At 37.5% G+C, this 14,188-nt stretch overlaps 2 protein-coding genes across 2 annotated transcripts; both read left to right on the top strand.

Moving 5' to 3' along the window:
- The first annotated feature begins 453 nt into the window (after nucleotides 1–453).
- On the top strand, nucleotides 454–4,175 carry LOC129004505 (protein TALPID3-like). The gene is made up of 2 exons (XM_054433115.1): nucleotides 454–556; nucleotides 3,560–4,175. The coding sequence occupies exons 1-2, from the start codon at nucleotides 491–493 to the stop codon at nucleotides 4,118–4,120; spliced, it is 627 nt and encodes a 208-aa protein (XP_054289090.1). The 5' UTR covers nucleotides 454–490; the 3' UTR covers nucleotides 4,121–4,175.
- A 4,330-nt stretch (nucleotides 4,176–8,505) lies between these two features.
- On the top strand, nucleotides 8,506–12,585 carry LOC129003603 (uncharacterized protein K02A2.6-like). The gene has a single exon (XM_054431901.1). The coding sequence runs from the start codon at nucleotides 8,506–8,508 to the stop codon at nucleotides 12,583–12,585; it is 4,080 nt and encodes a 1,359-aa protein (XP_054287876.1).
- The last annotated feature ends 1,603 nt before the right edge of the window (nucleotides 12,586–14,188 follow it).

Here is a 14,188-nt window from a genome sequence, read left to right as displayed (position 1 = left end):
GCTACAGAAAAACAAGAACCACAACAAACAACCAAAACAACATTTGGTTGGGGAGGCAAGAAATCTTTAGCTTTAAATTTTAGGTGATCAAATAAAGTATTTTGTTTGGCGACATATTACCTACAAGGCGTTACTTTCAGGTGATGAAATTAATTGAAAATATAGAGAATGTGTATTGATTTTATAATTCAAGCCGAATGATCAGCCATGTGAATTTATAGTGTATGAGGTATATCCATTGTTTATGAAATTCAAATGATCCTGAACATTCAAAAATATAGTATTAGTATTTTAGATGATGATGAATGGTCAATAATAGCTATGTTATGAGCTTTGAATAAACATACACAGTACTAGAGGCTAACACTAGATGATTGTTTACTTGGAATCAACACATGATCCAGTGCTGAGAGAAGGGGAAGATGTTGCTTCGGAATCTGCTTTGCTTGACAACTCATGTTGATGTTTGCTCTCTCACATTTTATAGAGAATGGCTGGTGTATTTAACACTTTGATACATACATGGAATCGTGGAGTAAATCTTTTCTATGAACATGTGAGTACAATAGTTTTGTAATTATAAAAATTAGCTCTTTGTTTTTTTAGAGAACATTATATTGATGCACAGTCCTAAAACTTTTTCATATTATGACTATCATGCATTGCCAAAGTTGGATGCTTTAGTTTAAAGTAAATTGATTTTAAAAGGTTACTGGTAATTATATTAAAATACAACTAGAGGACCCATGCTGCTCCGCAGCGTTAAAATAAATATAGCATTCGAGAAAGAATAAAATTTAAGATTTTAAAATACAATAGTTCGAGACAACTGTTTCAATCACACCTAAACCAAAATGCATTTTACAGCTTGATAATTTTCAAGGAAATTTATATGGAAAATTAAAAAATTCCCAGACCTCCTACAAGTTTTCACTTTTTTGTTCGATTTTATATTTTTACGTTACAAAACCCAGCATTCGGTAAGCCAGAGTGTTGCAGCACCCAAATTTAAAGGTTTTTTTTTCTTTTGTAAACCTGTTGGTTGAAAATAAGCTATAGATTCATGGCCTTTTCTCTGTGTCTTAGTTCTACGTATTAATAGTCAAAGCAATTATAATTTATAATACATTCCAGTACAAAAGCAATGGGGAGCGAGCTGGTCTAGTGGTTAGAGCGCAGGACTTCGGTGCCTGTGGTCCCGGGTTAAAATCCCGCCAAATCACCAATGGATTTTATCTAAGTGATAATGCCGAAACCCCTAGGTCTAGCCTGAAGTAATGTGAAAAACAATTCCGGGCTCGTGCCTAGCGTCTTAGGAAAAATACCCCCGCCGCAGCAAACCTGCCGACTAAGCAAATTTCCATATGTCTGAATTGATTTTCAATTAGGCCTAAATATATTTAAAAAAAAACATTAGGCTAGTTTTTACGTGTTCCTTGGTTTGCCGCTACAAGGAAACTAAATAAGTGTGTTTTTTGGTAAAATATTAATAGCTTAGTATAAAATAATTAAATTTGCCAAGTTTGATCAAAATATATCCATAAACAAGCAAACTGCAACATTTTATAATATTCTCCATAAGAATAACATGGGAATTTTAAATTTACAATTTTTTTAATTTTCTCCGTTACCAATAACCGTACAAAAGTACTTTTATATACTAAATTATTTGTTTTTTAAGCTCTTTAAAAAGGTCTAAAGAGAAATTGGTAAATTTTGTGTTTTGAGGGTAAAAAATGAGACACATGCCTTGTATATCCAAAAGAATCTAACAATGTATTGTAGCGTATAGCAATACAATTACACTTGTATTGATCTGAAGGAAGAATAGTATTTCATCACTTGGGCGTTAAGTGACTATTCTCAACCTGAGCTAGGAAAATGAGCAAGGGTTGAAAGGACATACTTTTTGTTTATATTTTTCTTCATATTGCACCATTATTTAAATAAACTATGTTATGTTACAAAACTAAAATAGTTTTCATTTCAAGATAACCTCTCAAAACTACTTCTAACTTGTTTTCAATTGAATTTGCTAATGGAAACAAGCAGCTGTTAAGTAGGTAAGTGATTCAACTGTTTCATCTATTACTATTGTGTTAGTGTACTTTATACCATAGATTTGTCAAACTATTTACAATAAGGCAACAATAAGCTACAATCGATTAAATATATACTTTAGATACATGCAATTGTTTACAATCGATATTTACAACTGAGTTATAACAAGAGCTGATTTTTACTTCCTAGGGGATGAAATGCTTTTAGCGAATTTCCCATATAGGGAATAAGCTATTACCGTAGGTCTCATAGTAAGACCTAGACCTGGGACCGATATACTTTTTCTTTTTGAGGACCCCAGAGGCCAAAAACACCATTCGTTGAAATTCATATATATATGTGTCCGTTAACGCGATAACTCTAGCAAAAGTGATTCGATTTTGATGAAATTTGGTACAAACATGTAAACCTACGTTTATTCGAACGAGTTCGGGAACCAGCATAATCAGACTATGAGAACGGGGGTTTATGCAGGATTTTATGGGGTAAAAATTGATTTTTCCCATTTTTGACCCTAAAAACACAAAATTTTATAATTTCTCTTCAAACCATTTTGTAGAGCTTAAAAAAATAAATAATTTTGTATGTTGAAGCATTGTATTGTTGCCCAACGGTTACGGAGATAGCGAAAAAATTTTAAATTTTAAATTCCCATGCTATTCTTATGGAGAATAAATACTGTTAAATAAAACTGTTAAAAAAATAAATAAATTTTTGGCAATTTTGTTTATTTCATACTAAGCTATCAACATTTCAATAAAAAATCACACCTCAATACCTTTTCTGTAGCAGCAAACCTAAGTACTAATTTAAATAAGGAAATAAATCTGACAATTTTAGGGAATATTTTAGTAGAAATCCAGCCGGGTAAAAGGAAATTCGCTTAGTCTGCAGGTTTGCTGCGGCGGGGGTATTTACTCCCTAGAGAGTAAAAATGCTACTTTAGACCCATAACGCATGCATCAAAAACGGGGTTTTTTACTGCAGTTTGACAAAAAAAAATGGGAAAAAAATGGGAATTTTACAATGATTCATTCCGTAAATTTTCATCTAAGCATTTCACGGTTTATTTTAGATGTACTTCTCCTAAATTTAAATATTACCTTAGTCAGCCAGCTCCTGTATTATTGTTACCAATGTTACGGCCGTTTCAGCATCACTGTCCCATCATCAGACTGTTCAGCCAAAAGGCATTGTTATAACACAAATTTTATTTGTAACATTGTTAACAATACACGTGCTAGCTGACGAAGGTAATATTTCAATTATTTATAGAAAAAGCTCAAGGGCTAGAAAATATGGATTATAGTACTTCTCCTACCAAGCTCTTGAGTAGCATGCCATAACTGATAAGTATGGGATTTCAACCCTCAATCTCTGGTGTGGTTTTTGACTATTGTATAGTCCGACAAGGGTCAGATCTCAAGGGGGATGTATTTGACATCTAGTTACCTTGACCCCTGAATACATTTGTAATCCAACTCTTTATTATCTACAGGTAATGGGAAATAGTCCATGCAAAGAGTGCAATGCAGCTCAACCCAAGATTGCCGAGCCTTGTGAGAGTCTACGAGTTCCTTCAACTAAAGAGTATCGTCGATGCAGACAACCTCCTTCTACTCAACGGTCTTATAAAAGACAGCCTGAACAGCTTCGACAACCTGTCTCAACTCCACAGCCCTGGGATAGTCAAGATCCTGGACACTATCGTCGACTTCGACGACAACCTTCTTCGACTCAACAGTCAATGAGACAACCTAAACAACTTCGACAACCTCCTTCAACTCAACAGTCTTATACAAGAAAGCATGAACAACTTCGACAACCTGTCTCAATTCAACATCCTTGGGAAAGTCAAGATCTGTCTACTCAACACCATCGTCGACTCCAACAACTTCCTTCAACCCAACATTGGTTAATCGTACAAATTCCTTCAACTCAACAGCACATTTCTTCTCCTTCTTCACCTACCCTTTCTTTTCCAACTTCCCCATCTCCATCACCCCTTCCGCCTTTGGATTGGGTGCCTTCCACACCTTCTTCATTGCCATGGACGTAATTCAAGTTTTGTAATTTTTTCTTGGTTTTTGTTTTGTCATTTTAAAAGTAAAGAATTCCTCTTTTGAATATTTTTTTATAATCTTGTTTTTTTTCTGTATTGGTTATTTTAAAATATATTTGTTTCATGTTAACTTTAGTTTAGTATTCATTTACCTTTCCAGGAAATACAAGGCTGTTTATCTAGACTAATTTTGTTACCATTTAAATTTAGACGACTCTTGTGATAAAACAAAAGCTAAAGTGTAATATTAAATAAAGTATCAGATTTTTTAACAGTTTTGTCAGTATTAGTCAATGGTATTGGTATTATAAACAAAATTTCTGTTTTACACAAAAAGTTGAAACAATTGTTTATAGCACTTCTTTTATGTGTTGTTCAAACTAGAGTTTTACAAAAGGTTTGAAACATTTTTTGACAACATCACTTGTTAGTTGTAAAAGTATTATTAGGCCTATTTATTTGTTGTGGAATTGGGTGCAAATGGAAACACAGCCTAAAATTAAATTAGGAACACAGCTTCCTTATCCTTCATGATATAGATGTTAACTGACACTGACATTGAAACTACAAGATATTAAATCTCATCTAAATGGAAAATCTGCTGAAGCAAAAATGTTCAACACAAATACAATTTAGTTGAATAAGCAACTCACAGAGTGAGATGTTTTTAACATTTGATTTTTGCACATTAGATTGTTTGCAATGAAGTTATTGCTAGACAAAACATTCACAACCAACTGAACAAAGAATTGTTTTTGGCTATGTTAGTTAAAATAACTTTAACTATGAAAAGCTACTGATAATAAACGGCTCAGCCGATTCCAAATATATTTAACCCCAATCAACACACATATCTTCTATATATTTATAAAAGAGGAAGTTTGTATAATGGGTTGGGCAAATGTGTGGATACCCCTAGTTAACTTTTTAATGGGCGACACCAGGAAAACTAAACTCCACATACCTTCATAAGAAACAAAAATGTACTTTTTGGTCGGTATCACAATTTTGCCCGGGACCCCGAAATGGGGTATTTTGGGGGCAGCTCAACAATTTTAAAAGTAAAGCCCCTTCGAGTGACACCTCATTTTAAAGGTCTTCATTAAAGAAGAATGTCAGCGAAAACTAGAGGTCTCTATCTCAACCCAGTACGACATGGCAGTCATTTTAAATTTTCATCAGCCTGAGAGAAACTTTTAATGAGGTTAAATTGTACGATGAATTTTCAAATGACTGCCATGTCGTACTGGGTTGAGATAGTGACCTCTAATTTTCTCTGATATTCTTATTTAATAAAGGCCTTTAAAATGAGGTGTCACTTGATGAGGCTTTACATTTAAAATTGTTGAGCTGCCCCCAAAATACCCCGTTTGTGGGTCCTGGGCAAAATTGTGATACCGACCAAAAAGTGCATTTTTGTTTCTTATGAAGGTATGCGGAGTTTAGTTTTCCTGGTATCAATTCAATTATCAATTATCAATCATTAAGATTAACCCGCTAAAAAGTTAATATGGGATATTGATGCCTACATTTAAGTGGGTTCTCTCAGGCTGATGAAAATTTAAAATAATCGCCATGTCGTACTGGGTTGAGATAGAAACCTCTAGTTTTCGCTGATATTCTTCTTTAATAAAGGCCTTTAAAATTTTATTTTTTATTTGGGGCTTTACGTTTAAAATTTTGGAGCTACCCCCAAAATACCCCATTTTGGGGTCCCGGGAAAAATTGGGATACCGTCCAAAAAGTGCAGTTTTATTTGTTATGCAGTTATGTGGAGTTTAGTTTTCCTGGTGTCACCCATTAAAAAGTTAACTAGGGGTATCCACACATTTGCCCAACCCTGTATATATATATATATAGCCTATATATATATTTGAACGTATGGACTCCGAAACCGATCGACAGATTGTAATGAAACTTTCAGGCATTATTAAGCATTATTCAGGGATGGTTTGTGTGAAGTTTGGTGCAGATCTGTCAAAAGGGCTCCGCCCCGGTGGCTCTGGAGTTTGCCATGTTAACCTTATGAGTACTTATATTTAAATGGAATTAAATAAACTTAACAGCTGGTTCAACTAAACAATTTGATTCTGTGATGTTCAATAGCATTAAAAAGTTAATAGGTTTACAAACAGGGTGCAGCACTATTATGTTTTTAAATTTATGACAACAGCTAATTTGCAACCAAAAGGTGAGTGAGCGTAGCGAACAAACTTCAACCTGGAGGCGAGTGAGCGTAGCGAACGAACTTCAACCTGGAGGCAAGTGAGCGTAGCGAACGAGCTAAACCTCAAAGCAAGTGAGCGCAGCGAACGAGCTCCAAACTAAAAGTGAGTAAGCGTAGCAAATGAACTTCAACCAGGACGTGATAGAACGATGCGAACGAGCTCATCTTGAAAATGAACTCATCTTGACATAAAACCACATTAGGACAGGACGACGTCTGTCAGGGCAGCTAGTAATTTACTATTTGTAAAGAAACACTGAACAAAGATTTATTTAGGATGCGTCAGTTTTGGAGTTGTTAGCGAAAAACTGAAACAAGTGTAAAATTTTTGTAATTTCGACTTCCAAAACTTAAGCAGACGTCAGAATTTGTCGCAAACTCATAGGGCTTTTATTTGGGACCTTTAAAAGGTACATTTTCCAGTTTTATACAATTTTTTGGGAAGTATGTTTTCTATTTCACTGTTATGTTTTCATATACTTTAATGTTTTATGGTTTGGCTTCACTAAATATGTTTGTGTTTGGTTTTTGCCTCTATACCAGAAGAATGAGGATGGACTTAGTATAATAAGGGGTTTTTCTGTAGCATCCCTTTCCCAGCCATACAAAACCGATTTTTACGATTGAGGTATAATTATAAAGCTTATATTGACTTAGCGGAGATGTGAATTGTAACTAAAGAGGTAATTTCCTTCAGGGCTTTGCGCACACTTAGAGTTTGATTTATTTCTAGAGTTCACTCATAAATGATCAATGTAACTGATTTTTTATAGATTTATATGCAACTAGCTGTAACCCGCAGGCTTTGCCCCGTTTAACTTCTTAATTTTCAAGATGATCTCGTTCGCATGGCTCAATCACGTCCTGGTTGAAGTTCGTTCGCTACGCTCACTCACCTTTAGGTTGGAGCTCGTTCGCTGCGCTCACTTGCCTTCAGGTTAGCTCGTTCGCTACGCTCACTTGCCTTCAGGTTAGCTCGTTCACTACGCTAACTCGCCTCCAGGTTGAAGTTCGTTCGCTATGCTCACTCACCTTTTTGTTGCAAATTAGCTGTTGTCATAAATGTAAAAGAAATAATAGTGCTGCACCCTGTTGGTAATCCTTGTAACTTTAATGCTATTGAACATCATAGAACAGAACCAACTTGTTTAATTGAAACCGCTTTTAAGATTCATCAATTCCATTTCTCATAAGGTTAACATGGGAAACTCCAGAGCCACTGGGGCGGAGCCTATTGGACGGATCATGAAATCGATGCTGTATAAACCTATTCCATGAAATTCTACACGTATGTACCAAGTTTCGTGGCAATCGGTTCAGCGGTGTCTGAATTTATCACTGCCAAATATATATATACTAGCTGGCCCGACAGACGTCGTCCTGTCCTATTGTGGTTTTATGTCACATGCTCGTTCATTTTCAAGATGAGCTCGTTCGCATGGCTCAATCACGTCCTGGTTGAAGTTCGTTCGCTACGCTCACTCACCTTTAGGTTGGAGCTCGTTCGCTGCGCTCACTTGCCTTCAGGTTAGCTCGTTCGCTACGCTAACTCGCCTCCAGGTTGAAGTTCGTTCGCTACGCTCACTCACCTTTTGGTTGCAAATTAGCTGTTCTCATAAATTAAAAATAAGTATAGTGCTGCACCCTGTTGGTAAACCTATTAACTTTTTAATGCTATTGAACATCACAGAATCAAATTGTTTAGTTGCACCAGCTGTTAAGATTCTTTAATTCCATTTAAATATCAGTACTCATAAGGTTAACATTGGAAACTCCAGAGCCTCTGGGGCGGAGCCCTATTGACGGATCTGCACCAAACTTCACACAAACCTTCCTTGAATAATACTTAATGTAGTAGAAGTCATTATAGTTTCATATATGAACAGTTATAATTATGAGTAACGGAAGAGTTATTATGTTTTGCGGGGTGGCTGCACTGTGCACTGAGCCCTGAAGTGGGATGATTCGTCACGGCTCCTTCTTCTATGTCCACCAACGAACGTAAGTGGTTCTCTTGCTATATCGTCCACTTTTCTAGCGTAACGTTAGGTTACGACATTTTGGCGCAGTCGGTAATAAACCTTTTTATCATAGTTAGGGTAGTACGCGATAACAGTTGTTGTTTTAGTGCGTATTATAGTTGAGATGATTAAAAATGGCGAGTATTAGTGTTGGCAGGATTTCTGAATTTAATCCAAGTGAGGAGGACATTGTGCCCTATTTGTTGCGCCTGAAACATTTTTTCAAAGCGAACAATGTCAAGAAGGAAAACGAGGTGTCGGTTTTAATTACAGTTATTGGTCCCAGGGTTTTATCGGTCCTATCCGATTTATTATCACCGGTAGAGGTAGATTCTAAGACCTATGATGAACTTGCAGCGTTGTTGAAATTACATTATGCGCCCAAGAAGTTGGTTGTGGCGGAGCGATATGTATTCTACTCTCGTGTGCAAAAGCCGGGCGAAAGCATAGCGGAGTTTGTGGTTTCAATAAAACATTTGGCTAGTTCGTGCAAATTTGGTACCTTTTTGAAAGACGCTTTGAGGGACAAAGTGATTTCCGGCATTTCTAATGAAACTATCCGGCAGAAATTGTTGTCGGAGGAATTGGACTTTGACGAAGCTTATGCGTCAGCGCTCAGGCTGGAACAGGCCGAATCGCAGTCAAGCCTATTTGTGCAACCTCGTGGGGACATTGCGAAAATCAATGTGAAAAGTCAAAATAGGCCTAAAACTTTCATGCATAGGAGTAGTGAAAATCAAAATTCTAGAAACTCTTGTTGGAGGTGTGGTTCTGCTGGTCATTGGCCTAGTGCGTGTGCGTTCGCCAGTTACAAGTGTCACGGTTGTCAGAGAGTAGGTCATCTCAAGAAAGTGTGTAAAGCCAAGAAATCTTCTAGTTTCCATGGTAAAAAGTCGACACCTAGGATGGGGGTCCATCAAGTGGAGGAAGAGGTAGGCCTAGGCCTAGAAGTTCCAATGGCAGAGATAGGTCTGTACAACCTTAAATCAGGATCAGACAACGGCTATAAGGTAGGCCTAGTAGCTAATGATGTATATTTAGAAATGATTCTAGATACAGGCAGTGCCTTGACTATATGTCCTTCTGAGATATTTTATGAAAAATTTTCTAACCTCAAACTTAGGCCAGCAAATGTGAAACTTACTACTTATTCAGGTCATGATGTACCTGTTCTGGGACAAGTGAATGTCAATGTTAAATATAATAATCAGCAGGCGAGTTTGCCTTTGACAGTAGTTAGTTTAGAAAGTAAGAGTCAGCCGATTCTGTTGGGGCGAAACTGGTTAGGCCAGTTGAGGTTAGATTGGCAAAATGTGTTTTCATGTAAAGCCACTGTGGATCACAGTTCTGATTTGGACATTGCTAAATTGAAGAGTAAATTTAAGTCAGTTTTTCAGCCTGGAACGGGCGAAATTAAGGGTGTTAAGGCTCATATTGTCTTAAAGGAGGGGACAGTCCCTAAGTTTTGTAAGGCGAGACCAGTGCCTTTTGCGTTAAGGGAGAAAGTTGAGAGTGAGTTGGACCGCATGGTTCAAGAGGATGTTGCGTACAGAGTTACTAATTCACAGTGGAGCACTCCACTTGTGGTTGTCCCTAAGCCTAATGGTGTTAGGCTTTGTGCCGATTATAAGATTACTCTTAATCAGTGTATTGAAATGGAACATTATCCGCTTCCACAGGCTCAAGATATTTTTGCAACTCTAGGCGGTTGCTCAGTTTTTAGCTGCCTTGATCTTTCAAATGCGTATCAGCAATTGGCGGTAGCGGATGAATCGCAACATCTGTTGACCCTAGCTACCCATAAGGGTCTGTATCGTTTAAAAAGGCTACCATATGGTTTGTCTTCAGCTCCTGCAATTTTTCAGTCAGCCATCGACCAAATTTTAACAGGTCTTCCAGGAACGGTGGCGTACTTAGATGACGTCTTAGTGGCGGCTCGCTCTAAGGAAGAGGGGCTTGCCCGTCTGGCGCAGGTGCTGCAACGCCTTGATGAGTTTGGTGTTCGAGTAAACCAACAAAAGTGTAAGTTTTTGCAATCTTCAATCGAGTATTTAGGACATGTGATTACTCGAGATGGTCTCCGTCCACAAGAAAGTTTGTTAACTGCGCTGCGTAAAGCGCCTGAGCCTAGTACTAAGGAAGAGTTACGAGCCTATATTGGTCTAATAAATTATTATCATGCATTTATACCTAACCTGTCTGCTAGAATAAGCTGTTTTTATGACTTATTACATAAGGATCATCCATGGGTGTGGTCGGAGGTGTGTTCTAAGACTTTTCAGGAGAGTAAATCATGGGTGTTGGACTCAAGTTTGTTAGTTCACTATGATGTTAAAAAGCCCATAGTTCTGACGTGTGATGCGAGTCCCAGAGGGGTGGCTGCTGTTCTATCTCATCTTATCGATGGTCAGGAAAGGCCAATTGCCTTCGCATCGAAAACGCTAAGTTCCAGTGAACGGAATTATTCTCAGTTACATCGGGAGGCTCTGGCTTTGATCTTTGGAGTCAAAAAGTTTCATAAGTATATATATGGAAGACACTGTATTCTACAGACTGATCATCAGCCGTTGACGGCTATTTTTGGCTCTAAAAAGGGCGTTCCTAGTATGGCGGCAGCTAGGCTGCAGAGATGGGCCTTGATTCTATCAGCATATGATTTGGAGGTTAGGTACCGGAAGGGAGTGGATGTCCCTCACGCTGATGCGTTGTCTAGGTTACCCTTAGCAGAAGCGGAACCTATAGAGCTGGATGCTAATTTTGTTTCACATGTAGATGTGTGTACAGAAGTGATGAACAATTTCTGTGTTGTCAAGGACATTGCACCTATTACTGCCTTGCATATAGGTAAAATGACGGATAAGGATCCGATTCTTTCGAAGGTCCGAGATTTTGTGATGTACGGCTGGACGAGCTCGGTTGAGCCAGAACTAGCTATTTTTCTAAGGAAGAAGGACGAGTTGTCCGTGGAACAAGGTTGTTTGCTGTGGGGTTCTCGTGTAGTGATTCCAAAGAAACTGTATTCATCTGTGCTTCAAATGTTGCATGATCAACACCCGGGAGTTACACGCATGAAGATGCTGGCGAGAAGTTATGTCTGGTGGCCAGGCATGGAGAAGTCGATTGAAGACGTGGTGGCCTCTTGTTCTGCGTGTCAGTTAACTAGGAATTCGGTACCTAAAGTACCGTTGCAGCAATGGCCTACAACATCAACTCGATGGCAGAGGATACACATTGACTTTGCGGAGGATCCAGAGTCGAGACAGCAACTTTTAGTTTTGATTGACACATACTCTAAATGGTTAGAGGTATTTATCATGAGTTCCATGAATTCTTCCAAGGTTATCGAGAAACTCCGTACCTTGTTTTCATCGTATGGATTGCCTGTTGAACTGGTGTCGGACAACGGAAGATCTTTTACTAGTCAAGAGTTCAAGACCTTTTTGCATAACAACAATGTGAAGTTCACATTAACTCCCCCGTATCATGCGGCTTCAAATGGATCTGCAGAGAGAAGTGTTCAGGAGGTCAAGAAAAACCTTTTGCGTCAAGTGATTGAGGAACATCAGCGTTCTCAGCGTACCACTCTTCAAATGAAATTAGATAATTTCTTGTTTGCGTACCGCAACACTCCAAATACAGTTACTGGCTTAACCCCTGCAGAAATGTTCCTGTCTTGGAAGCCTCGTACTCAGTTGGTTATGTTAAAACCCAATCTCCAGTCATCCATTGATCAAAAACACAGGGAACAAAAAGATGCAGCTGATAGGCTTAGGGGAAGAAGCAGATTTTTCTCAGAAGGTCAGGCAGTCTATGTCAAAACTGTCCGAAATGAAAAGATATCTTGGGTTCCTGGCAAAATAATTCTAAAGAGAAGTCCGGTCACCTATCTGGTGAGTGTTATTGGTGGAAAACCCCGATTTTGTCATGCGGATCACTTGAGAGCTCGGTATGCAGAAGAGGAGGAGATTTTTGTATCACCCAAGGACCCCGTTGTATCACCCCAAGTACCCAAGAATTCACCCCCGCCGGAGGATCGACCAACCAGTCCCATGATGATGTCACCTGTACCTAGGCCTACGACCAGTCCCAGGGAGAGCCTAGGGCAAGCCCAGTCTCAGCCAACTCCTGCGTCGCCGCTAGCACAGTGCAGCCCACCACCCTCGCTGAGGAAGTCTGCACGGACTGTGCGAAAGCCTCACAGGCTGGACTTGTAAAATTATTACTGAATAATGGGAAGAAGAAATTTTGGTTGCATTTTATTGAAAGTGAATTTATTTTATTTTGAAAGTTGAGTTAATTTTGAATTTATGATATTGACTTTTTTTTTATGGGGAAGACGAGTGTAGTAGAAGTCATTATAGTTTCATATATGAACAGTTATAATTATGAGTAACGGAAGAGTTATTATGTTTTGCGGGGTGGCTGCACTGTGCACTGAGCCCTGAAGTGGGATGATTCGTCACGGCTCCTTCTTCTATGTCCACCAACGAACGTAAGTGGTTCTCTTGCTATATCGTCCACTTTTCTAGCGTAACGTTAGGTTACGACACTTAATAATGCCTGAAAGTTTCATTAAAATCTGTCTAGCGGTTTTGGAGTCCATAAAGGACAAACATACAAATATACAAACATACAAATATACAAACATACAAATATACAAACATACAAATATACAAACATACATTGGATTTTATATATATATAGATAAACATCCTCTTTTATACTTATAGATGTAATTTAACAGCTGATCCTCACTTCAGTGGAATTTTCAACAAGATTCTGATTGTAAACACAAGAGAATTGGTGCAATGGATAATGTGTTTTCATCGACTACACTATATGAGGTTTATGAGGATCTTCTGATATTTGTTTTCACAAAGGGAAGTGGATCCTATTGATGTTAAGTTGATTTGTGATGAGCTAAGGCAGTTCATTAAGAGAATTTACCAATAACTAGTTAGACAATATTTACATCAGTTTTAACAATTAATTGCTGTCCAGTTGGTAACCCAGAGTTTGTGGGTAAAAAATGGAGCACATGAAATGGTTGATATCACCCCAGTATTCAGGATTCTCTACAGAGAAAATTCGTTTGATTGGGTGGATGTCTCAAATCAAAGAAATAAATCAAAATGACCCAACTTAAATTACTTAACACAGGTTATCAGTAAGACAACAATTTTCTTCAATTCTCGATACTGGAAAAACTTTATTGCAACATGTTAACTCGAATTGAAGCAGATCATTTAGATTATTTTCTAACAAGTGTTTAAACAAGTCTAAGATGTAACTATAATTACTAGAATTTAAGCGTAACGTTTTCCTCGGCGTTATGTTTCATACTATGCGGCTCATTGAGGCTTCTCTAGTTATGTTTTAAAATTTGCAAAATAGTTGTTAGAAATTAACAAATAATAATTAGCTTAACTGTAATAGTGTTAACTCATCTTACATGTTTATGTACTTATATTTATATTATTTACATTTAGTATTAATGAATTACATACTTACTTATATTTAGTACTTGTATTTATATTTTTTACATTCATATATCAGATAAATAATTTATAACCCCACCATACTAGTAGGTATTCTTCATAATATTTAAACTAAAATAATTATTACAAAGACATTATAATGACAATTAAGTTAAGACATATTAAAGACAATAATGATGTTTGACCAGACATTTTTGAAACTCGAAGCGCCTTCAATTTATTATAGACTATCATCACAACATAACTGCTCTGCAGCTGCGTATCGTGCAATGAAAGGCGCTCGAAGTAGCAGTTTATTTGCATAGCAGGATAACCATTA

This window comes from Macrosteles quadrilineatus, unplaced genomic scaffold, assembly GCF_028750875.1.
Source record: "Macrosteles quadrilineatus isolate MER2022 unplaced genomic scaffold, UCM_ALF_1.0 Scaffold_9__3_contigs__length_116548681, whole genome shotgun sequence".
NCBI classification, from domain to species: Eukaryota; Metazoa; Arthropoda; class Insecta; order Hemiptera; family Cicadellidae; genus Macrosteles; species Macrosteles quadrilineatus.
The sequence above is the reverse complement of the archived record's forward strand: the minus strand, read 5'-3'. Positions and strand labels throughout refer to the sequence as shown.

Bases quoted from the DNA above. Each gene is read 5' to 3' on its own strand.
- LOC129004505 (XM_054433115.1), top strand. From the start codon at position 491: ATGGCTGGTGTATTTAACACTTTGATACATACATGGAATCGTGGAGTA. The intron at 557-3,559 runs GTGAGTACAATA...TATTATCTACAG, and splicing joins TAAATCTTTTCTATGAACAT to GTAATGGGAAATAGTCCATG.
- LOC129003603 (XM_054431901.1), top strand. From the start codon at position 8,506: ATGGCGAGTATTAGTGTTGGCAGGATTTCTGAATTTAATCCAAGTGAG.